General features: G+C 36.5%; 1 protein-coding gene across 2 annotated transcripts; it reads right to left on the bottom strand.

Moving 5' to 3' along the window:
• Nucleotides 1-863: 863 nt before the first annotated feature.
• Nucleotides 864-12,949, bottom strand: LOC121407414 (inositol monophosphatase 1-like). 2 transcript variants are annotated; one of them, XR_005968916.1, is made up of 8 exons: nucleotides 12,781-12,949; nucleotides 10,542-10,675; nucleotides 9,531-9,635; nucleotides 8,600-8,754; nucleotides 8,189-8,297; nucleotides 6,312-6,463; nucleotides 5,639-5,812; nucleotides 864-3,504 (listed from the first exon to the last, which is right to left on the bottom strand). XR_005968916.1 is itself a non-coding variant. In XM_041598478.1 (7 exons), exons 1-7 carry the CDS (start codon nucleotides 12,874-12,876, stop codon nucleotides 5,706-5,708), a joined length of 858 nt encoding a protein of 285 aa, XP_041454412.1. In that variant the 5' UTR covers nucleotides 12,877-12,949; the 3' UTR covers nucleotides 5,180-5,705. The 2 variants fall into 2 exon arrangements, 1 of the variants encoding a protein (XP_041454412.1); XM_041598478.1 differs by lacking the exon at nucleotides 864-3,504 and having other exon boundaries at nucleotides 5,180-5,812.
• Between the last annotated feature and the right edge of the window lie 12,809 nt (nucleotides 12,950-25,758).

Here is a 25,758-nt window from a genome sequence, read left to right as displayed (position 1 = left end):
GCACAATTTGTTAAAGTACACGCATAGAAGGGCAATTTAGGAACAGTGGAACAGTGGTTATTTGAGAATTGTGAGTCGAATCTTGAGGAGCTGTAAACCTCTTCATGCGATTCCCGACGGCTTGCGATGACAAGGTGAGGCTTGTAATAGTTCTGCTCAAATGATTAGCCAATTACCACAGCCTCCTTAAAGAGCATGCAAAGCTTTAATTCATTCTTTCCTTTTACTTTTCCTAACTGACTCACAGTTTCAACAAAGAAATTATTCTGTTTTGTAAAAAAAGGAAAACAAATTAAAAAGGCAACGATAGTCAAAACTGACTAGTTTGCCTATTCAAAAAAACAACAACGACAACAACGACAACAACGTTCCCTTATGCTCCAGTCACACTAACAGACACCTAAGAAATAATGTGATAGCTTTAGTCAGTATGGATTCGGCTAGTGTGACTATGGCCTTAATACGTAACTAAGTAACATCAAAATTACAAACATCACAATTAGGGCTAGCATCCAATTGAATTTGATTGTATTCTACTTGGCTACAAATTTAAGCGGAGTCATATTCAATCCGACATTTACCAATTGATTTTAAAGAGAAATTTTGAGCCAAATCTCTTAAAATACGAAGGTTATTTAGGAAAAAATATTGTCTATATAGAGTGCCTGCTACAGCACTTCCATATTTCATTACTTTGTCTTCTCAACAATAAAACATGTTTCCAATTTCTTGGATCGAATACTCAAATTATTTTTTTAGAAGTATTTCATCTCATCTAAATTGATGAATATATTCTTATTTATGTAGCAAACTGAATACTGGCACAAAGATGAAGAATGACAATAACTGATATATAAACTATTTTTTTTTTGCAAGTATACAGGATACAAATTTATTCACAACATTGCCATGATATGAAACTCGTAGTGCATGCTCTGGAGTTGAATATATATAGCAAACTTTTCACCTCAACTCCAAATATTTTTTAATGAATCATTAAGGGCAGAATATGAATTATAAACATAGTTCTACATCTAGTGATCTAAATTCCATGGTATACATGCATTTGACAATAATAATCAAGTACACAAGGTGGGTAATCAGCATGTAAGAGCTTTCAAATTTATCTATGATAGAAAATTTATAGAAGAAATTATATCATTCTCTTGTCACATTTCATCACCTTAGAGCAGATTACACAATAGTGAGGATTGTGAATGTGACCCATCCAAATACCTTTCCTCATATGACAGAGAACTAGATCTACATTCCGTATGAAAATATAGACAAAAAATAAAAATAGTGGAGATTTCATATCTAAATTTAAGGTCAATAATTCTAAAAGCATGAAAATGATATTGATTCAAAGTAGCAATTCAGATAATTTTTCGTTTTCTTGCAAATGACATAGAGTTGGTATTTATATTGACCCTGAGGAATCTTAATTGAAATATTTGGCAGTTTACAGCATTGGACCACTAATGCACAAACCTATTACATGATATTGAGTTTCAAGAAACCTTCTTAATATCTTGTTAATAGTTGCGTTGCCTGTTTCTTACTTGCTTATAATGCTTGAGTTGAGTATATCCATATATTGCCCGATCACAATCATGAACATACATGCACTGCTACACTCAGCTGGCTTTAGAGCCCACTATAGGCTTTATGACAAATTTAGTGACAAAACAAGTAATTTATTTTGATATTGTTTATCAACCCATAGTGTTCAAGGTCTAAACAACTAAAAATGTACATGAGCTATAATAGTAAATTTAAAAAAACAACACATTCTAAGTGTCTCGATAATGTGAGGTCCTGGCAATATTAATGTAATTAATGAATGAATGAATGAATGAATAAATGAATGAATGAATGGATGGATGGATGGATGGATGAATGAATAAATGAATAAATGAATGAATGAAAATATGAGCTAAGATTTGAAAGCAATATAGAATGACCACCCAGCTCTACCCTTTCAAGCTCTCTCCTGAGGAGCTTTTTATGAGACAATTGTGACTTTCACTAACTATTGTTATAAGCTACCAAACTTCTTGAATCTGAATGGCTGAGAGCAAATCTGTCTGTGAAAACCACTTAACTATTTCCTTCGTGAAAACCTCTCCTGGTGAGAACATATACCAAAAAGTGGAGCGCCTCTGGCAGTCTTGCCTGCATTACGTGCTTCATTATAGCAGCAATGCTGACTATGGACAATTATTCACAAAAAACATACCATTCATATAATGATACAATACTACGCTCATTGACCCTAAATGACATTTGACCTTGATCGTGTGACCTAAGACCTATGCAAGATGATCAGGGATACTTGATTACTCCTATGCCCACATTTCATATACTATATCCATAAACTGGCAAAATTATTATGGCAATTTAACAATCACCCCCAACATGGTTCATTGACCTTAAATAACCTTTGACCTTGATCATATGACCTAAAACTCGCATGGAATGTTCAGTGATACTTGATTTCTCTTAAGTTCATATTTCTGAACAAGATCCAAAAACTTTAAAAGTTACAATAAAACAAATACCCCAACATGGCCAAAGTTTATTGACCCTAAATGACTTGTGACCTTGGTCATGTGACCTGAAACTTGGGTAGGGTGATAGATAATGCTTGTTTACCTATATGTCCAAGTTTCATGAACTAGGTTCATGTATTTTTAAAGTTATGATGTCATTTCAAAAACTAAACCTTACATGTAGGTTAAGGTTTTAATGTTGACGCTGCCATCGGACAAACAGCGCCTATAGTCTCGCTCTGTTATGCAGGCGAGACAAATATGTATTTATTTTTAAAGTTCAATTCAAATTTTCAGCAGGTTTTATAGATACAAATGAATCCATTCTTATCTTGACTATTATATGCTTCAAATGTAATATGAAGTTTATGAACAATGCATGGAAAAAAGAGCACGAGTAGTTTGAGTACATATATTTCACACTCTTGACTAGTACTGTATACCATTGCACACTCCCAATAGAGATTTAGTGTCTTCTTTTGGTTGGGATACAATGTTGGAGTTTCTCATTATCCTTTATTAATGCTAGCAATTTCACATGGAAATGAGAGAGAGAAAAAAGAGGCAAAGAAATATTCACTGAAAAAAATATACCATCCCCAGTATGGTATATGGCACCATTCCTGAATAAAAACTGTTTATTGACTTGAGCTAATCATTACATAAAATTGGCAACACAACGAATACAAAAAAAAATTATTCTTTAAAATTTCAAATTGGCACCTTTTCTGTAAATTAGCTTTTTATTATTAGTTTAGGCTCATGTTATATCCATGTCTTATTATTATTCATAAATTAGAGAAATTCCATGAAAATCCTTCAAAGTATATACAGGGTTCCCACAGAAAACATTTGCAAACAGAATTCCATGACATTTCCATGACTAAATTGCTGCTTTCCGTGACTTCCTGTGACATCCCGGGAGTTATGTAGAATTTGGGATGTCTCAAAACTGGGGAAAAAAATGGATTTGATGAACACCAATTATAATAGCAGAGTATGAGGGTTGCGAGACACTACAAACTGGAAAGCTGCTAAAGCCAAGAGGTAAATGCAATTCCATGACTTTTCCATGACTTTTCACAAAGTTTTTCCACTTCCCTGACTTCCCATGACCACAAATTTCTCCAGGATTTTCCATGACTGTGGGAAACCTTATATGAGAGTAATGAATTTCCAAAGTTCTGAATTTATGACATCATATGCGAGCAGCTTCCCTATATATGTTTGGGCGTCGTGGTCTAATGGTTACACAGGACCGTTACGACTCTCATCTTTCAATCTGAAGGACGTACCTTCGATTCCCAACCATGGCATGTTTTCCTTCAGCAAAAAAATTTACCCACACTGTGCTCTACTCAACCCAGATGAAGTGAATGGGTACCCAGTAGGAAGAAATTCCTCGAATACTTGAGCGCCTGTACAGCGGCTTGGGTACAGCCAGGGTAATAATATTCATAACACCAAATGAAAAGCGCAGTAGGGTATATCAATATAGTAGCTGTGCTATATAAATGGTCCATATCATTATTATGAAATTCTATAAATTCCATTTGTTTTATGAACAAGTGGAATGCCTCTGGCCGTCTCACCTGCATCACGCGGTTCAATATAGCAGCAGTGCTGACTTTGAATACTACTCTAACTCGCACAAGATGTTCAGTGATACATGGTTACTCTTATGTCCACTTTTTATGAACTAGACCAATAAACTTAGAGAGATATGATGGTTATTCAACAAAAAACACCCAACATGGCCGAAGTTCATTGACCTTACATGACCTTTGACCTTGATCATGTGACCTGAAACTCGAACAGGATGTCCAGTGATACTTGATTACTCTTATGTACAAGTTTCATGAATCAGATCCATAAACTTTCAAAGTTAGGATGGTAATTCAACACATACACCCAATTCGGCCAAAGTTCATTGACCTTTGACCTTGGTATGTGACCTGAAACGCGCACAGGATGTTCAGTGATACTTGATTACTCTAATGTCCAAGTTTAATGAACTAGACCAATAAACTTTCAAAGTTATGATGGTAATTCAACAGATACCCCTGATTCGGCCAAAGTTCATTGACCCTAAATGACCTTTGACCTTAATCATGAGACCTGAAACTTGCACAAAATGTTCAGTGATGCTTGATTACTATTATGTCCAAGTTTCATGAATCAGATCCATAAACTTTCAAAGTTATGATGGGAATTCAACAGATATCCCCAATTCGGCCAAAGTTCATTGACCCTAAATTACCTTTGACCTTGGTCATGTGACGTGAAACTCATGCAGGATGTTCAGTGATACTTGATTAACCTTATGTCCAAGTTTCATGAACTAGGTCCATATATTTTCTAAGTTATGATGACATTTCAAAAACTTAACCTCAGGTTAAGATTTCGATGTTGATTCCTCCAACATGGTCTAAGTTCATTGACCCTAAATGACCTTTGACCTTGGTCATGTGACATGAAACTCTAATAGGATGTTCAGTAATACTTGATTAACCTTATGGCCAAGTTTTATTAACTAGGTCCATATACTTTCTAAGTTATGACGTCATTACAAAAACTTAACCTCTGGTTAAGATTTGATGTTGACGCCGCCGCCGCCGTCGAAAAAGCGGCGCCTATAGTCTCACTTTGCTTCGCAGGTGAGACAAAAACATGAATACAAAAAAAAAAATTATTATAAAGTAAGGGTGAAATTCTCCTGTAATGTTTCAAATCGCCCAGCTAGCAAGAGGCTTCAGTTTTTTAACTGTTAGGGACATGGAGCACCATGTAAGGTCAGAAATCAGAGACATTTGGTCAGCTTCTCATAATCTGTTTCCTTAACTGTTTGTGACATATGCATTGATTTTCTCAACAAAAACAGTGTCACAGTATCACTGGTATTTATAGCATCTCCTTTTCCAGTTACTGATGCTGCTGCCCTCTCAAGACAGTGTTCCAACTTCCAAGGACCGACAAAAGGAAATGTCACTGACAGTCATGGATTACTTGTACTTTAAAAAAAAGAGTTGTTCTAAAACCCATGTTTACAAGACTTCATTAACTATATATACATCTAGATAAATTACCAAATATAGTTCTCTACAGTCTATCCTCTGCATACATTTACAGCTGATGAAGTGGTACTTCTTCTGTTCAGTCCCTCTCAAAGTCTATATGAGTGAGCAGTTGCGAGACCGTATCGACCAGCTTTTGGCTGCTCCCGCATATGATCTGTCTTGACATGATATCCAATGGGCCCCCTGATTATGAAATGAGATCAGCAAAAAAGTGATGTTTACCGTTTCAAAGAGTAGATAAAATGTTTTCACAGAGCCAGGGAAACCATGGGTCCGTTTCTCGACAATGTAATAAGTCTATTATTACGTTTCTTGATGAAAATTGAGATAGCGTGCTACTTGCCTGCAAATCATGGCATGAAACTCTCTCTGCATTGATCAAAAACAACTGGACTAAATATTCATGACAGCTCATACCCTGTCACATTCAATACTACTATGAACACAAAATATAAACAGATTTTGTAAAACATGTTTAAATTCATTGATTAGGAATTTAGCAGATTATGATACAACAAGAAGTGGTGAGATTTCTGAATGGTTTTTATCATTTCATTTCAACTCTTTGTGTCAATTGTTCAGTTGAACAACTTTGCACAATACTTTTTCTTCATTGCCATCTACTTTCCATCACATGGACGTCAGGAACGCTTCTTATTTTAGTAGACCCAGTATAACCTACCCTTAGGATCTGCACATACTCCCCCAGCCTCTTCCAGAATCACAGCAGAGGCAGCCATATCCCAACAGTGGATTCCATATTCAACATAGAGGTCACTATCACCACGGGCCACATGGCACATGTTCAGAGCTGCAGAGCCAAGCGATCTCACACTGGGGTAAAGGATCAAAGAAAAGATTCCCAACATTCATTTGCTTAAATTAAAAAACCCAGGCCGTTAAAAATTTAATCAGGGATAAGAAAACCCAATATCATTAGAGGTACATAGATCTTAATCAGGGATCGATCAAAATTCCAACACATGACACATGTTCAGCGCTGCAGAGCCAAGCAATCTCACACTGGGGGTAAAGAATCCAAAGAAAAGATTACCAAAATTCATTCATCTGAATTTTAAAAACTCCTGGCTGTTAACATCAAGTGTGATATATATAGCCCAATATTATAAACGGTTGTCTGTGATGATGACGATGTTTCTCGGTGGGTGTGTGTGAATGTGCACATTTCGCTTTTTCCCCTCTTCATCTGATGTGTACATATACTAATAATAATTACTGTATTTTTTGAAGGCTTCTTATTTTCAAGTATACAATATGGATAATTTGTATATTGCAAACAATGAAGTAAATATTTTTGATAATGTATTGTGAACGCAGTAATAAAAATAAAACAAACAAGTGTAAACTTTTGTTGCCCTCCTTTTCTTTTAATGATATTTCCATAATATATACGAATGTACAATTTGATGATGATGTTTTAATCATTATCAAGAATAAACTGAGTTTTAATTGAATTTAATAGATCTTTATCAGGGATCGGTCAAAATACCCTCACATTACACATGTTCAGCGCTGCAGAGCCAAGCAATCTCACACTGGGAAAAAAGGATCCAAAGTCATGTCCAGTCCTTTTCAGGATAAAACATACGCCCACAAAGGAATACATGGTGTAACATGGAACCTCCACATTGATTATTTCTTTGCCATGGAAACCTTCAGAAGTTACTTCTCTGCGATCAGTTTTCATGGGGAATTCAATACCAAAGGCTCGTATTTGGAAGTCCGGTTTTACTCAGACCATGATCTAACTCACGACATCAAAAATGACTGTCTCTTTGAAATAATGCCCTATATTTCCATAATTATTAAACAAATATGTTTTAACAAATATCCGAATGTAGCTACTGCACGGCTAACAAAAGACTGATCGTTAAAAGACTGGAGTGTCGAAAGTCTGACAGCTAGCCAGTAAAATGTCTTAATTTTATAAAATTATTGAAATTCAAGCTTGATTCCAAATAAACAGAACTGAATTATTACTTGACAATTTTCTGTGATTGAGGTATCAAATTAAAGAGCAGATATTGTGCTTTTTAGACACAGGATTTTCTTTTTGAAATCCAGATACCCTCGACAACTGACTTTTTTGTGTCTTTTTTGTCAAATTGTTTTGACCCATTCATGCATAAATGAGGAATCTTTTGAGTGTGCACCAGGTAAGGAGGAGATCCTAAGCTTTACAATTATAGGTATTTTTTTTCAATATTTTGTGATAAATCATTGACAATTTACGAGGGGGGGGGGTTGCAGGGACACACTACATGTATGTTTCATGTTTTTTATCATCAAATTTTTTCTTTGACTCAGTCAGTATATTTTGGAGAAAATTTGTGGGGTGCATTACATATTTCATGAAAGTTAACAACACTGACAAGTTATCATTTTCCAAAAATTACCAGAGTAACAGTCAGACATTTGTGGATGTCATCCACTTAAAACCAAAGAAGCTCTGACAACTTGTCAAATCAGAAATGTCTATGAAATTTCACCAAGGATGATGGTCAACACCAAAAAGCTGAAAATGATATAATTTCTCACCCATGAACACCATTCTTTACAATTGCCTCTATGTTCTTCAATTTCGCGTCTATGTGCTCTTGCTTCCGACTGGACCCTATCTCTGTCATCACCAGTGACTGTTTTATATCTGAGGAATAATAATTCAAAAATTAAAGAAAATAGTGGGAAAAAAATTAGATGTGCGAACTAATATTTGATGTTTGGGGGGGCCTTTCTTTTCTTTTTCCCCGAGTGGAAAGCATGCTATATTTGACAGCTCTATTCAATGTTTTTGCCTTTTTTCCCCTCACTCTCTTTCATTTCTCTCACCTCCCACCCCCTTTCTCTCTCCCCTCCCTCTCAATCAATTGTTCTAGTTAGACACTTTTATAATCTGCTTTCTGAGACACTCTGTATAAGTCAATATGATTACTATCATCACTAGGATACCTTCTTGTCCTGAGCAGTGGATTTGAGCATCATTGCAATAAGCCCCCTTGCCTCTGATGGCAGTGAACATTTCATCTAAGATTGCGTTGTATACCACTCCTGCAACTAAGTTTTTGTTGATGGCCAGGCCAATGCAGACAGCAACAAATGGAAAGCTAAATGGAGAAAAAAAAGTATTAAACTCTTTTGTTAGAAATCAGCTTTGCCACAAATACCTAATTGCTACCTACTCTTCTAATAATGGTATATCAATGGACTCTTTAAGTGAAAGCAAACTCCAAGGATTTCTCATCTCCATCCATATGCACATTTTGTTAAGGAGAGTCTTGATATATATAATTTGTTAATTTGGGTATCAAAATCATGATTTTTTTTTAAATTCAGATACTGTCCTCCATGTCACTTTTTGCTATCCATTTTTTCAAAATGTTTTTGCTCACTTTTAATAACATGGAAAGAGGAGACTCTGAGCTTTACAATGATGAGTGATTTGGGTAAGATATTTTTCATAAAGATATGATAAACCATTGACAAATCTTGCTTTCATTTATTCTGGTATACAAAAGTGAACAGAATTTGTTGCAAAAAGGGGAAAAAGAGATTGAAATTTCATGAAATTCATACATTTTCCTTATCAAGTGAGCACTTGTCTAAATAAAAATAAAAAAATCTCCGCAACAATGTATTCATTATTACTTTACAATTACAATTAGGCTACAAGACAGGCATTGTGGGTAACAAATTTGGTTGAATCAAACTATAAATAAAGTCCATGGTTAAAATTGTAAATTAAGGTGATAAGACAGAGGAGATCTCAGGAGTCTGTGTCAGTTATAATTGGCTGCTAAGCCCTGTTTCCAAGGTAGTTGCTATAATGGCAAATTTACAATAGTTGTAACTCTTAATTACACAAGCCCCTGATCATGCTTACCTATGGACAAAGTTTGTGGTTCCGTCAACGGGATCGATGATCCAAGTAGGTGCATCAGTTAACTCAATCTTCTGACCTGCAGCTACGCTTTCCTCACCTATAAAGCTGGGGCAAAAACAATATGGGGAAACACTGAAACTGCATTTTGTAAATTTCTTTGCATGTTCGTCCACATAGAAGAGAGAGAAATAGGAAGAGTTGTTGATGTAGTTAGAATCTAAAACAATGATACTACTTCTACCACTACTACTATTTCTGCTGTTGCCGCTGCTGCTACAGCTTCTGCCATTATTACCAACTCTATTCTACACTTACTACTTCTACTGCATTGGTTGCTAACAAACAACTTCCCTTGTTCTAATTCACTGATAGATGTTTATCTGGTATAGTCATTTTTGTTACAAAAAGAGCATGACTTCACCACTTTGCTACTCATCTTCGTAAGATAAAATTGTAAGAGGTGCAACCAATAAAATGCCAATTTATCTACTGCCAGCTCATCCTCTGACTTCATGGTCTACTTTCATTTGGTCTCATGCCATTCTGTCCATCAACTTTTCGTCTGATAAATAACTATTGGATCCATTAACCATTTAGTCCATTCATCACTTTGTCTAATCAACATTTTGTCTAAGACCATTTTGTCTCAGTTAATCTAATAATCCATTTCACTTTCATTCATTTTACACAATTTCACACTTAGTCCAATTAGACCAAATGGCATATAGAATAAATGGCTATATTGAAACAACTAGTTATTAGACAGAATGGCATTAAACCAAATGAAAGTAGACCATGTGGTGAGTGGACCAACTGATGGAAGACCAAATGATAGAAGACGAGTTGGAAATTACACGAATTGGAAATATAAACCATATATGCAACCACATCACAATGCCAATGCACACCAATGCCATTCAATCACTTTATATCATTACACTGATGAAAGATGATTAGGCACACTTCTTCTCAATAGCTGGAGGCACATAAATCATGCACTTGATTGCTTACCAATGGTCAGGGAATTTTTCTTGCAGGGTGCCTATAATCTTTTTCTCCACGAGCTGATCTGTCTCTGTCACTAGATCTGCAGCGGAACTTTTGATTTCTACCCTCTTCTCAAGAAGATACGCTTCCTTGATTTTCTGTTAAATCAACAAGGGGGGGGGAGATTCCAGTCTTGTGAGGTAAACAAAGTTCTAAATAATTTCTAATCATCCTATATGTCATATATCTGCAACAAGATTTCATCTTAAAATAAGAGAATATTTCATTTGCATGATAACATCTGTAATGTTGGGGAAAAAACAATAAGAAACAAGATGGCGGCGTGAACATCGGAAGAGACTTGCCCGATGTTTACGCCGCCATCTTGTTTCTTATTATAATTAATCTTCGCCAACGTTACCCGACGCACACGTCTGTAACGTTGGCGAGGAACAATAGGAAACAAGATGGCGGCGTAAACATCGGGCAAGTCTCTACCGTCTTTTCACAATATTTTTCTCATTTTTTAAATGAATTCTTGTTCAAAAATAACAACGATAGCGTAGAAAAGTCGGAAATTAAGTTTTATCTCATGTAGGCCTACATGATTTAGGGCTAGAATCTAGGGGCCTATTGCACGAAAGGGTCTTTCCAAGGACCGTCTTTCGTGTCGCCCATCTTTTATGATATGCTATAATAATGCCGTAACCGATTTTTATTCCAATTCCCGATCCGATCCGATTTTCCCCTTTTTTTCTACATTTTTCCGAACTCCGATTTTTGACCATTGGGGAAAAAATCGGATCGGAAAAACCAAAACATAACAAGACAAAAAAAAAAACATGTGGCGACATGTTTGCCGTCAAAATGCGCTGGTGATTTGTTTTGATCTCAGACAAAAGCGGTGGAAGGAAAAGAAGATAAAGGGGAAGAAAATTATGATTTGTTTTTATCTCCGATATTAGCGGAAAGGCAGGTGGAGAAGAAGATTATGATTTGTTTTGATCTCCGACATAATCGGGGAAGAACAAAACGATGATAATGATAATTGGTGATAATTTGTTTTGATCTCCGACAAAATGGAGTAAGAAAAACAACGAAAAGACGATATGTTTTGACCTTAAGCGGAGGCAAATAAGATTAAGTTGAACACGCTGACATGCGCGGTAATATTTACGACTATCTGACTATACGTCCTCTAAGCGTTTACGATTACCTCCGCTATCACTACGATGTTGTAGAGAAGGTGAATATCATGGTAAACAACTCTGGATAATAATGCGTCCTTTTCGGGAGGTCATGCGACCTTTAAGAGTTTACGATTACCTCCGCCATCACTACGATGTTGTAGAGAAGGTGAATATCACGGTAAACAACTCTTGATAATAATGCGTCTTTTTCGGGAGGTCATGCGACCTCTAAGAGTTTACGATTACCTCCGCCATCACTACGATATTGTAGAAAAGGTGAATATCATCGTAAACAACTTTGGATAATATTGCGTGACTTTGCGTCTTTTTCGATATGCGGCCTCTAAAAGTTCACGACGGACTCCACCATCACCACGATGTTGTAGAGAAGAGGCCTATCGTTGATCGGCGGTAGTGTCGCGCGCTGGAACGTCATTATCTTATTTTCCTTCCTCCGATTATGTCGGAGATCAAAACAACTCATCATCTTCTTCCTCCGCTTTGTCGGAGATCAAAACAAATTCTGCCATCAGTGTAGCGTGCCGCATTTGTCCACGCGCCGGTCTCATCATGCTCATACAAATTTTAATGTATTTTTTTGTTTTTGAATATCTTCCGATCCGATATCCGAACCGATTCCGATTTCAGGAGCAAAACTTCCGAACCGAACTCCGATCCCGTAATTGCTCTAACTTACAACATTATGCTATAACTTATAAGCAGGGTGTTTCTGAAATTTATGATAAAGAATAAGATTCGTTAGCTTGCTTTTAAATAAAATTTTATACAATTTCATGATGATATATCACATCATTTCATAGACAAATATTTTGCTTATTTTAACGGACGAATAAAATATGTTTGCAGATGATTTATTTAAAATGCGTTTCACATGGCGCATCATAAAAAATGGGCGACATTTTGGCTGGGTTAACCCGACCGAAGCCTCGCAACATTAGTACCGTACTGTTACTGTTATTGGTACAACATAAAAATCAACGTACGGGACAAGGAAAATTTAAAAAAAGGCATAGCTCAGCTCAGGCACATTAAATTCAAAAAGCTTATTTTACCTGACCAGCTAGTCTAGCCACGTCAACGGCAGCCTCGAGAAAATTCATCACATCTTCATCATCGAACTTAACCAAATCTGGGGATGCATCAGCCATTATTTCCAGATGATATTTGATGTTTTCGTTCAAGTTCAACAGGAAGATATAAACTAAGGAACGCAGAGGGCGTCAACATTTCAAAATGTGGAGGTGCCGCGCCGTGGCCGAGCGAATAATGGTCTCGGGCGCATGAACTTGAAGTCCGGAGTTCGATACCCGGCCGCGGAACCTATGCCCGTGAGCAAGGTATTTAATGGACAGTGCTCTTTTATCCTGCATTCAGACATGGCCCTGGGAAGCGGGGATGCTGGAGCACCCTCACGATCTTTCTTGGGGGTGTTTTTCACCCTTTTTCAATGTGTTAAAAATATCAATTATGGCATAATTTTGTTTGCCAGAGTTTGTTTGATGGACCAAATTCACGCCACAATTAAAAAAAAAGGCAGTAAAACTACATTCTATGCTTTAACGATTGAAAATAGATCCAGATCGGATTTGAAAAGTGATCAGCCGAATATTAGAGTTAGACATATTGCGAATTTATACAGCTAAAAGATTTGAACACAAATATTTTGAGATTTAAAAGTGAATGATTGAAATTCATTTTAAAAGATAAACGTGGTATCAGTTGTCAACTACTAGGCTATTGCTTTTCACTGCCGATCTGGATTTAGTTAAAATTGGAGGTGCCGTGGCCGAGTGGTCTAAGGCGCCTGGCTATACATGAAAAAAGTCTGGGGTTCGAACACCGGCCGCGGCAGCTTTGAGCGAGGCATTTAATCTACAATGCTCTTTTATACTGCTTTCAAATAAATGGAAATGCTATAAGCATTATTGCTAAAAAGGTGTGAAATAGTTTTAAAAAACGGGTCTGGCTGTGTTAAATCGTGGTTCCGTGATTCAATGGTTCAAAGCGTGGTTCAAAGCTCGCTTGATTTTTGGCGCAAATATTCACTGCTGAATAATACACACCGTACATCTAAAACGACAATAACGACTAGAAAAAGGAAGTCTGAAAACTACTACTAAAGGCCATTCAGTGAAACTTTCTAAAATCAGAAGCTACCTCGAGCTTTGGAAACAATGCACTGGTAAGGGATTGAGGGCTTGGGGCCACGGATCGCTAAAACGACCAGAAAAAAATGGGGGAAAACACAAAAAAGGAAAGCAAAGAAGATGGAAAATAATGCTATTTACTGAATACATGCATAATGACAAAATTAGATTTTAAGGGGTAAATAAAAGGGTCAATCATTACATGATATATAAGGGGGCTGCTGTCATGACAATTTTTTTTATAAAACCTTCACCAATAATTTTTGCTACTTTTATTGCTTTTATCAAAACCAATTTATAGTCAGGGTGAACTTCCTTTATATCAATGCATTTTTACTGACTTACGTTACTCATTACAGATCGAGCATGCGACCTTAAACCCATAGGATAAGTATGCCGAAAATTTGTTAACAAATTATAATTTCTCCTATTAAAGTCTCTTTATTTACTATCTCTTGTCCACGGCGAACTGCATTGCAAGTTAATGAGTCAGAAAGAAGAGGATCGAGGGTATTGAATTCCAGTTCATCGTGACTTAGCCGCGAACCAGAAAAGCATGGTGGTAATTAAGTCGCTGCCCGGCAAACAGTAGATGACAGGTTCGAATCCCACTGGTTCCATTTTTTCTGACATACGATTTTCATTACAGATCATGCATGCGATCTTAAACACATTAGAGTAATGCCGAAAATTTCTTTAAAAACAAAATGAGTCAACCTAAAAGGCGATGTCAGTCCAGCAATTACCGGTAATCCCAAGACGGCTTAACCACTAAACCATATAATAGTGAACAATAGTTATTGCTAAAGAACAATAGAAAATGATGACGTGAAAAGACAAGCCTCCACATGAAGTATAATGCACCCCTTTCACCTGAGGAGGACCCGTTTTAGGTGTTACCAAGTGTCCTTTCTCGTAAGATAAAAAAATGATTTTTGTAATAAAAATGTCGAAATTTTTGCTCGCTCGCTTCATTCGCTCGCATTTTTTCAAATACAATTTTTTGCGATACGTTATATCTATCCCCCTCCAAATGTTTGGCTCATTACACCACTGTCTCAGTAGTATTAAATCTGTAGGCAAAAATGAAGACCGATGCCAACACCAATCATTTTATACCGGTGTTAAATTTTAATTGTGATTTATACCTTTGATGTTACTATGACACAGTTTGCTTGTTATTAACACTGTTCGGTTTTCACCATGCAGTCCTTTACCAATTAGTAATAACCTATTTCATTATTTGCACTTGTTTGTTTTGTTATGTTTTTGTGTGTGTGTTTTGCAAAATATCATATACCTATAACGATTTATTTCAGGGTGACAATCTATTTATTTAGTCTTAAGAAACAAAAAGAAAAATCCATGGTTTCCATTGTTGATTTTATCAATTCACAAAGAGAATTTTGAAGAGCGCCCTCACAGTTGGGCGTTGTGGCGTGCGCCTGTAATCCAAGCTGTGGGGAAGTTACAAATTGATGCAGAGGTTCGAGGTTCGAGCCCTGGTCACGTCTTTCGGATGGTGACGTTAAAGGTCGGTCCCAGACGTAAATAATCATATCTGATTGACACACGTCTGACAAAACTCAAATACACACACATCTGTCGTTTCTTTTCCCGCCAGACCACTATTTAATCATGGCAGCGGTTGAATTATGATGCATAATTATTCATGGATGCCTTTGAGTTATTTAAACTGATAAACATGATAAAGTGGATTTATAGTTTATTATATTGCCTTTCAGACATTCTATTATAATCCATTTACTGCATCACTGATAGGGGAAAATGTGAACAGATGACTTACATCTTTTATCCAAACTGCCCCTGTACAAATAAGCATTTTTTTCGTTTATTCGTCCTCTTTTTATTCTTCTTCTTCTTCTTTTTCTTATTCTTTCTTCTGCTTTTGCTCCTACTTTTCCTCATCTTCTATTCCTTTCCCTCGATTATTCGTCTTCTTCTCTAAAGGAAGAGTCATGAAATTGAGAAGGAATATAGAAAGAGGAGAGAAAGAGAACGAGAATGAGAGCAAAAGAACATAAGGAGGAGAAGAAAGGAGGATAATTAAGAAAGCAAATAATGCGTAAAGATCAGCAATACGACGAAAAAGAAGCAACAACTACATTATAAACCAGTTACTGAACAAATAGGTTTATTGAGAAGAAAGTTATGATTGACGATGGTTAAAATTTCATTTTGAGTTGAAAGAAAGGATAATGAGCATGTCCGGCGATTCTGGTCCTGATCTGGACTAGAGTTTAAAAAAATATAAAGTTGACTCTTCTTGACAGTTTGTTTCTGGAAAATGAAATCTTTGGAACAGTGGTAACACGCGACATGGTTGGGTTGAAATATATCATGTGACATGAAAGCTATGACCACCAACTCAGCTGTACGGGTATTAATTGTGACGTCAGCTCTCCATATGAGGGCCGAGTTGCTTAGTTTAAAAAATGAAGACTCGATCCTAGTCTTTTGGCGTTACTATCAGATATGATTTCTCACGTACGGGACTGACCTTTAACGTCACCATCCGGAAGACGTGGCCATGAAGTGCTCGAACCTAGAATGCATCAATTTGCAACGTTTCCCATCCAATGTAGATTGGAATATAATTATGGCGCATGAGACAATGCCCATTTTGTGACTATGGCAGCATGTCATTATGAAAAAAAAATAAGTGTAGCAACTATTTGACATACCTATTCATATGTTACTGGATTTCAAAGTGCAACATGTGATTTGTTCTGATATTTTGTCACATACTGTGCAAGGGTACGATGCATAGCTACCCCCCCACACACACACACACAACCCTCTCTCTTCCTCATACACACCCAAACCACACTTCACACCTAAAGCCTAAAAGGCGACCCCATTGTCCACCTGTTGGTTAATATATGGTTTGGTGGAGCGTTGGTGTGAAACAGATGCCTGTAATTGACATGGAAATGACAGATAAGGCAACCATGTACACGACCAGGAGATGGCTGAAACGAAAGGGTAAGAAGACGTGGAGAATAATAAGGGGAGGGACAGGGGAAGATTGAGGTGAGGGAGAAAAGAATGTGAGAGGGGTCAGATCTAGAGGGAGTGGGAGGAGAGAGGGTGTGGCATGGGGTGGATTGAAGATGAAAAACAAAAAAGAAGAAGATGAAGAAGAAGAAGAGGAAGAAGAAGAAGAAGAGAACGAAGAAGAAGAAGAAGAAAACAAAGAAGAAGGAGAAGAAGAAAACGAAGAAGATGAGGAAGAAGAAGAATACGAAGAATACGAAGGAGAAGAAGAAAAGTTTTCAAGGAGCAAAACATTAAGAATGACAAGACAAAGAAATTAGCAAAAAAAAAGAGAGAGAGACTCATCTCAGATTAATTATCTTGAGATTGTTGCTTTTCTATCTCACATAGAACATGCGGGACGTTTTTTTTTTAATTCAACTCGTTAGAGTTCACAAGAGTTCTCGCCACATAAAAGGTTTTTCCTCTGTGCGCTCGTCTTTAAAAAAATAATTTTGATTTGTTTCCATTTTAAATTTCTTTTATTGTTCGCTCCATTCAGAGTCTGAAATCGAATACTATTCAAATTTGCATGTTAATGAAGCAAATAAGCTAAGTTAAAGGGGAGTAATGTAATAATTATGAAAAAACGGAGAAAATACGATTCTGTGCTCATTTCTTTATCACACTGACTATGCTATAATGTTTCGGAGAACTGAAGCGTACAGCACAGTCACACATCAGTCCGACCGATATGGGATGCCGTTGGAAATAACGTCATATATTCTGGTTTGTCTGCATCTGATTTTGCCGGTGTGACTCAGGCTAAATAAAGTTTGGTATTGAAGTCTAATTTTACATATTGCTGTTCCTTAGCGCGATTTTGCGCACGATTTGTGCCCCGTTCTTGGTTGCTGTAGTAAAAACGCTGTTTAAACTGTTATGTTTAACGCTGTTCAGTTCATGCACTTTGGAGTAGCTGTTAAACAGTGTAATCAAATGTTTAAATATTAAACAACAAAATTTGATTGTTAGCATAGTGAACAATGAAAAATACAGCGTTTTATGGGTCTAATCATTCAATCATTTTGATTCATCACCTACAGAGCTGAAATACGATTTTTGTCGATTGAAGTGGAAATTCTAAATTCAAGATTAATAAGACCAAGATGTATAATGCCACACACTTGTATAACTTCCCAAATATACACTTTACTTAACTTTTCATATTGAAGAATATTCCGGAGATTAGGCGTTCTGTCTATGGGCAGGGGCACGAAACTCCCTATGTTGGTTGGACATATTATAATAACCCTCATAGAACACTTTTACCCAATATTTTCTTTTAGACTGAGATGTGCTGGGGTATATTTTCAATGTACAAAGAATGCTGTTACTTAAAAAATCTTGGTCGCATGGGCAATGGGGGACCTCCAAAGCATTTGCGATTCCACTATTCAGTTGCGCATATCTTCATATTATCTCCAATTGTTCTCAAACCCTCAAGGACCTCATTTTAAAAAAAATATGTTTTCACATACGGTAACTTATTCCAAGGGTTACATTCTCATAATCTCCTTTAAAATATGTGTGTATTTGAGTTTTGTCAGACGTGTATCAATCAGATATGATTATTTACGTCTGGGACCGACCTTTAACGTCACCATCCGAAAGACGTGACCAGGGCTCGAACCTCGAACCTCTGCATCAATTTGTAACTTCCCCACAGCTTGGATTACAGGCGCACGCCACAACGCCCAGTGTTGTAATGTCAACCAACATATTTTGGCAATCATTTAAATTTGAGGATATGCTTGCCAGTATAGCATGTATGTAGCATGTGTAAATCTGTCTGGATCGAAAGTACGAAATATCACCACAAGTTCAGAAACTTGAGCTTAGCTGACTTGAAGTCATTTTTCAGGTGTGCATATCCATCGTTGCATACTTATGTGATGAAAATTACATATTGTTTACGTATTTCTTTTTTACTTTCGGAACTCCCAATGAAAAAAATGCCAGTTACATGTATACGATGTCCAAGTTTTCTCTTTTTTTTTTACCCCAATCTATTGAAATAAATCAAAAGCATCTGGAACAGTGTGTACACCCAAATAGAGACTGTGAAAATAAGAAAGAAACAAAAGTCAAACGTCTTCTGAGAGGAAACAAGCTTGATCTTTATTATTTTGTTAAGCGTACAAAAACTGTACATTTGGAACATTTTGTTATCTGTATGTACATGACATTAAATAGTTCATACTCTGAATACGTTCTCTTTACACTACAATACTTTGATCAATTTACATACGAACAATATTGTGTGACAATTAGTCCAAGGTAAATATGTATAAACACCCGAGTTACCAGGGTAACAATGAATAGTTTTCAACGAAATGTTTAATAAATAGGTATTGTTCAACTATCCATGTTCTGTGTTCCATATATTGCATTCAATCTCATTTATTATACATTTAAATATTGACAAATCTGCTACAACAGTACTATAGAAAAAAAAAGAATTGTAACATTACTCAACAGAAAGTCTAAATCAAGGTTTCCACGAACGCAAATATTATTGATAGATTCAATATCGATAGTAGGTTTTTGTAAAACAGGGGTCCTATATATGATTATATTTCTTGAAAAAGTACTCTTCCAGGATGTCTGCCAGCTGCTCTGCTAAGGCAGTACACACTCGAAGCAAATGCTTTCTCATGGACTACATAATACTATAATCATTTTGAAAGAGAACAAAATATCAAAGTCAAGGTGGCTACGAAAAATCAATTACACAAAAGCGATTGAATTTACTATTTGGCTTGGATAAAAGGTAAATGATGACCGCCTATAGACCGTTTCGATATCCAAAATCAGTATTAGATAAATTTATTACGTTAATTTATCTAAATGATTTATGTGATTTAATGCGGGAATATTTTCACCACAGCTACACTGTATGTAATGCAGTGTGTTTATGAGTATGGTATTTGTATCGTGCCTAGCATTGTCACCATTTCAAATCATATTATCTCCCATTCGCATTATGAATATTTCTGTCTATGACTTTGACATGATTGAGCTACACGGCAGCAGACAATCCATTCCGATTCAATATTCAAACTGCTTGTATTAGACCCCGAACACTAGGCAATAGGCATACTGATACTTGCATTATTATCCCAAGTTCACACTCTCTCACTAAAATGCTATTCCAAGTCAAAACCACCAGCCTTCATCAGGTGGAAAAGTCGTTAAAATTAACGCGCAGGACGAGACAAAATTATTACACCAATGTTGCCGCACGACGACCATCAGGGAAAATTATACCGGAGAGCGTCAATGCGCGAAATGCCAAAATAGAAATTCCTTGAAGGATGCGATCATTAAAATGATCTCCGGAGAAAATGCTGAAGAAATAAGGAATCGAATTTGATTAGAATATTTTCTTTTCATGAATGTCTGAGTCTGCCCGAGGCAAAATGGAAGTTCAAAGAAAAAAAAAACTAATGTGAATTGAATTAATAATGCCGTAGATGGTAATTGCATTAGCAATGATGACCTCCCCCTAAAAAAAATTAATAAAAAAATGAAAAGATGAATATACGACTGCGTTTTTTGATGTTTTGTATATGTACCAAGTTATAACTTCATTTTACAAATGAATAGAAGAGATAGAAAACAGAAAATAAAACATCTGTTGATTTTCCAGCCACCATTGTCAGAGTCCATGAAGGTGTGTCTATTATGATAAGAGGAGAGGGTAAAAGGACAGCTTCTTTTCGATGCAAAATCAGCGACGCGGATATTTGGCAAATTTGCTTTATGCACTTGCGCAGAAAAATTATGTTTTGTCTTGCACATGCGCATAACAGTATCTCTGTAAATTAAACGTGTCGCAAAAGCTTATAAGGAAAAGGCTGCAGCGGTTGTTAAACCAGTTTGTAAATTGCCAATAGTTGATGATCTTCCACAAATGTCGAGTTCAACCTCTGTTCAGTAAAACAATTCAGTAAAGTTTTCCATTCATAAATCTATTTATCTATCATGTTTAAGGGCAGTAATATAAAAAAAATATGGCGAACTGTAATCGTTGATCAGCTCTTATAAAACTTCAATATACTTCTTCTATTAGTACAGACGACGACTTATCAAACCGGTATGTATGCGCTTTTAGAAACTGTATGAATTAATTAGCATAAATAATTAAACTTAACCGTCTTGCACACTGTAAAAATGCAACCATGAGAGTAATTAAAATGCACAAAGGAAATGCCCAATTTTAGTTTGACACATAATCTCCCTCACGGAGCACTTTTACGAAATATTTTTGGAGTGCAATAGTCTGGTCATTTTTTACTTTTCCTGCATAAAGTTTTATTGGCTTATGGCATTGTGATAAACAGACTCGAACATCACAAACATGGCATCCAATATGCATGTGCATCAGACGTGCATAAGGATGCATTATCGCACCATTTTAAACGTGACTTATTCCCCTTTACTTGGTGCGAGACGCAAGTCTCTTAGAGCATCCCAACACCCGACGGACCACAAAGCGAGGCATCAATTAAGGATGAGAGTGAGAACGAGACAGATATTCGTCTGTTATCATTATATCTGATGCGTACTAGCAACACAGTTTCACATGTAAGCCCCAGGTGTAAAAACCCCTAGCAACCCGTGTCTCCTACACTTTCTAAGAAACGCAGGGGTATATAGATACCCCTATTGGGCAAGACAATTATATCAGACGTGATCACATTAATAACTGTTACATTGCTTTTCTAGTAATGCGAATATACCTAAGGGCAGTCCGAACTGGAAGAAAAAAAATCATCACCTGAGTTGTTTCATGCTTTTAACCTAATTCGCGAAAAACATCGGTATTGCAAAGTTTCCTTGGTAATAAAGGGATAGATTTTTATCGGGTGTAAAATAAACGTTTTTCTTTCGGGCAAATCTTCCCGAGGGATCATCTAACATTAAAACGGCTCATCCCATCACACCTTCAGTTGTATGATTTTTAGAACCTCTCGTGAAAACATCCATTTCATTTGTATTCTGACAGTTTCAACAGGCGACCTGCATTTATTTAGGGATTGATGGAATTACCAATTCAAATCTGTAACATTAATGAGCTTTAGATTTCCCATCCAATCAGAACCAGTGATATCAGTAATTTCCAATCGTTTTCAGAAAAAAAAGGAAAAAAATACGACTGCCTTGAGAAGAGGGGTGATGGAGCGCCCAAATGTATTTCTGAAGGTGCGCGGCACCCGCTGGTTGGTATATACTATAATGTAATTTACAGTGAAAGTGAAAACCCTTTTTTTTTGCTTGTCAATTCTTTCTGACCAAAATCACCTTCCTCGTAAGATGGAAACCCCTTTTTTCTCGTCAAACCTTTATTTAAGACAAACCAGCAGTCCCTCTTTGAATATCGTCCCCATGCATGCCCCAGGAGACTGAAGTCTCGCTCCAGGAAATACTACCGGTAATACGACACACGATACACACGCAAATCAAAGGTAGATATGAAGACAGCGGCGAGTTATTCTTTGAAAACATCCAGTGTCGTATAGGTAGGAAGATTTAAACACGAAGGACTATACATCCCTTGAAAAAAAGTCTTCACCGCAACGGGAAAAACAACAACGCTGCAGCTATATGTAAATCAGTCAAGTGATTTGTTTGAATATCTTGCAAATCGAATCACAAGCAACGAGGCCTCTATACAAGGTATTTCATAATTATCGAGTAAATTGAAGGCTAGGACGTATTCAGCTGAAACTGATGACATACAAGTTGTCACTCCGTTTCTTTCATCAAGGGCGCCCTGTAAGGTCTTGTTCTATCCAACTGTAACTAGTATTGTTGCTGTGCTGCTATAAGAGTAAAGAGAGTTCGACCACCCCGAGGGAACCTTATAGCATAGATTTAATAAATCCCAAAACCGGTCCTATAATTAGATCCTGCAGCGCGAAAGCGATCGTAGCGCCAGTAAAAGGGTAGACTTGGGTCTTTTTTATGTAATGGTGGGTTTGAAGTTGTGCGAAGCTGAGTAGATACAAGCGTGTTGCCTCCAAGCTAGAGGCTTTCACGGATTGTCGATGGGAATAATTCCCGAGGATGCTGACAGAAATTGGCTTTAGAAAGAACCCGCACAGCTCAATCGTCAAACAAACATTGGATAACAATGTTTATCCACCCCCAAAGTTACTAGGGTACCGGAATGATATAGTAGCAAGAAAGGAGGGAAACAAGAGATGCGTTAAAGGGGTAGATGGCAGAAAATGCTTCGGACTATACCCTCGGCCTAAGCAGTCACAGCGACAGCATCAATTTCTGATATCGAGACGAGGTTTTTTAAAACCTTTCTCTAATTAATATTATTTTCTTCTTCTTATGCATTATCATTTCTACCTCCTCTTTCTTCTTCATCGTCTAGTGTTAAACACACACGTCCTCGGTCTGAAAATTAATGTGACATGGTTACATAAACATGATAAAGGAAACAGAAAAATGAAATCTGTGTATAACAAAGCGATGTATTATTTTTGTAGTGGCTCTGCATTTTGTTCATATTTCTTTATTGAACGTTTGAGGAATACCCTGAATACTTTACAAACTATGGACTCACAAAAATGTAAAATGACATTGGAAATAAAAAAGCAATAGATATCATTATTTTGTATCCCTACGGTAACCAATATGCCATTCACGTCACAACAAGTTAAACAATATCAAAAGAAAATGACAATGAAATAATGATAATAAAATTAATGATGCAATTATTTCTACACGAGAAAGTCTGTAAAAAACAAGATTACCACTATCATCTTGAATCTAGATTTGGTAAAGTTAAATAAACTAAACTTTGTGAAATCACTTATAATCAAAGCTGGAAAAAAGATCATTATTGTAGATCACCTAAACAGATAAGCATACGTGGGACAGTGAATTTTTATTATTTGGAAAAGTCCCAACATTTTGCTCGAATCCCATTGCTCATTTTTCTAATTTCTCAGTAATTACACAAATTCTTCCAGAATCCTCTGGCACATACATATTTTTTTATTCAATGTATTCAAGCAAACAAACACTTCGGTGTTCATTTTACTGGGTTCTGTACCAACTTATTTTGAAATCGTTACAACCATGAAATCTGGCAAATGTTTACAACTTTAAAGAACGATGATACACATTTAGGCAAAGTTTTACATTGCTCTAGAAATGTTATCATTTTGTTTAAACAATGTCATTCAGATTAGTTCATTAGTAAAAACGGTTGTATACACTGACGGATCCAGGGGGGGGGGCAGCCGACCCTTGCCCCCTTTTGAGAGGCACAATTAAAATGTGTAATGTAAAAATGCCGTTAGAACAGAAGTGTGCCTCCCCCTACCTTTTGAAAGTGAGGACTTTTTTTTGCTAGTCAAATTTTTCCTCAGGAAAATGTGCCCCTCCCCCTTTCGAAAATTCATGGATCCGCTCCTGGTTGTATAAAGCGTTTTTACTGTCTACGACGCCGGCTTTTTCCAAGACGAACATTATCGTTTCAAGATATCCTCTATACCGCGCTCATGTATGCTATGCCATCGATCTTGATAATAGATTTTTAAAGAGATATTAGTGATATATATTTTTTCAGGGAAAATGTATTTTATGTTTTGTAAAGAAGGATTTGGAAGAACAGTCAGAGGAGGTACCTCTCACCACTATACATCATCCACTCCCACTAACATATTTAATTCAAACATAGCCTCTAGCCGTATTTACACGAGAACGTATAAAGATTACTATCACATAATTTAAGTTTAATCGCAAAGAACTTCAGTAATACGTGTCTGTGCGATCCATTATGACAAAAAAAAATCACCGATGGCAATTAACTGTTCTGTTTCATCAAATATTACCAGGACCTTCAAAACACAGGCAAATGAATAATGAAACTGCCATCCCTGGTGTTTTGATAGGCTGATACTATCTTTATATTTGTTATGATAGTGTATTTAATCATGCCTAATGCTTCAATGTGCCCCTGGCGATGGATATTCCTATCTCCATTTCGACTATCCTTTTTGTATGTAGGTTCGCGACAATATGAGATCTTTGTAGATAAACTTTCCATTATGTTTCATAACTCCTTGGCTATTCAAGAGCCAGACACTTTAATATTCGATACACCTACTTTTGATGTTATTAATCAAGGGAACTATTTTGCGAGGTCATTTGGATAATTGCAACAATATAAAATGCCAAGTTTAACTTGTTTTTCTTTTCAAAATGTTTATATGGAATGATTTCTAATGTAATGGAAAAACAAACTCTGCACAAAACAGGGTGAAAGAAGTGGATCAAAATGAAAAGCGATATAGGTCATCATTAACAGTAGCCTTTATGCTGTAACTTCATTTGATGATTATCAGTTTTTCCTGGAAACACTGAATTCCCTTAATCAAAATTAGGTTTGGCGATCATCTCAGCACATTTCATGGCCTATATTACACCTACCATAATAATCTAATAAGACATTGTTGGTTCAGTAAAAGTTCGCTGCAGAATTAACCAATCATGTTAAACAAGCTCAATTTACTGAGCGCTTACAAAACTCAACTCAAAATCACAAAAATATGTCAATGATTGATAGGTAAACGGGACAATGATGTGCAACCAAATAATGGTCATTCTATGAGTAGGGGTAGAAACATGGAATTTTAGTTTGAGGGCTACATAATTATAGGCCCTACGAATTATCTCAATTTGCATTTTTTTTCTTTATTAGATTCCTTTAGATTTCACACACGCGGAACCATAAATCATTCACTGCAACCAGGTGGGTGTTTCATAAAGCTGTTCGTAAGTTAAGAGCGACTTTAAGAA

The sequence above is a fragment of the Lytechinus variegatus genome, chromosome 2 (genome assembly GCF_018143015.1).
Source record: "Lytechinus variegatus isolate NC3 chromosome 2, Lvar_3.0, whole genome shotgun sequence".
NCBI lineage: Eukaryota > Metazoa > Echinodermata > Echinoidea > Temnopleuroida > Toxopneustidae > Lytechinus > Lytechinus variegatus.
Note: the sequence above shows the minus strand (reverse complement) of the source record. Positions and strands in the feature narration are given on the sequence as shown.

Bases quoted from the DNA above. Each gene is read 5' to 3' on its own strand.
- LOC121407414 (XM_041598478.1), bottom strand. From the start codon at position 12,876: ATGGCTGATGCATCCCCAGATTTGGTTAAGTTCGATGATGAAGATGTG. The intron at 9,636-10,541 runs GTAAGCAATCAA...TTTTTGCCCCAG, and splicing joins GAAAAATTCCCTGACCATTG to CTTTATAGGTGAGGAAAGCG. The intron at 8,755-9,530 runs GTAAGCATGATC...TTCTCCATTTAG, and splicing joins ACCACAAACTTTGTCCATAG to CTTTCCATTTGTTGCTGTCT.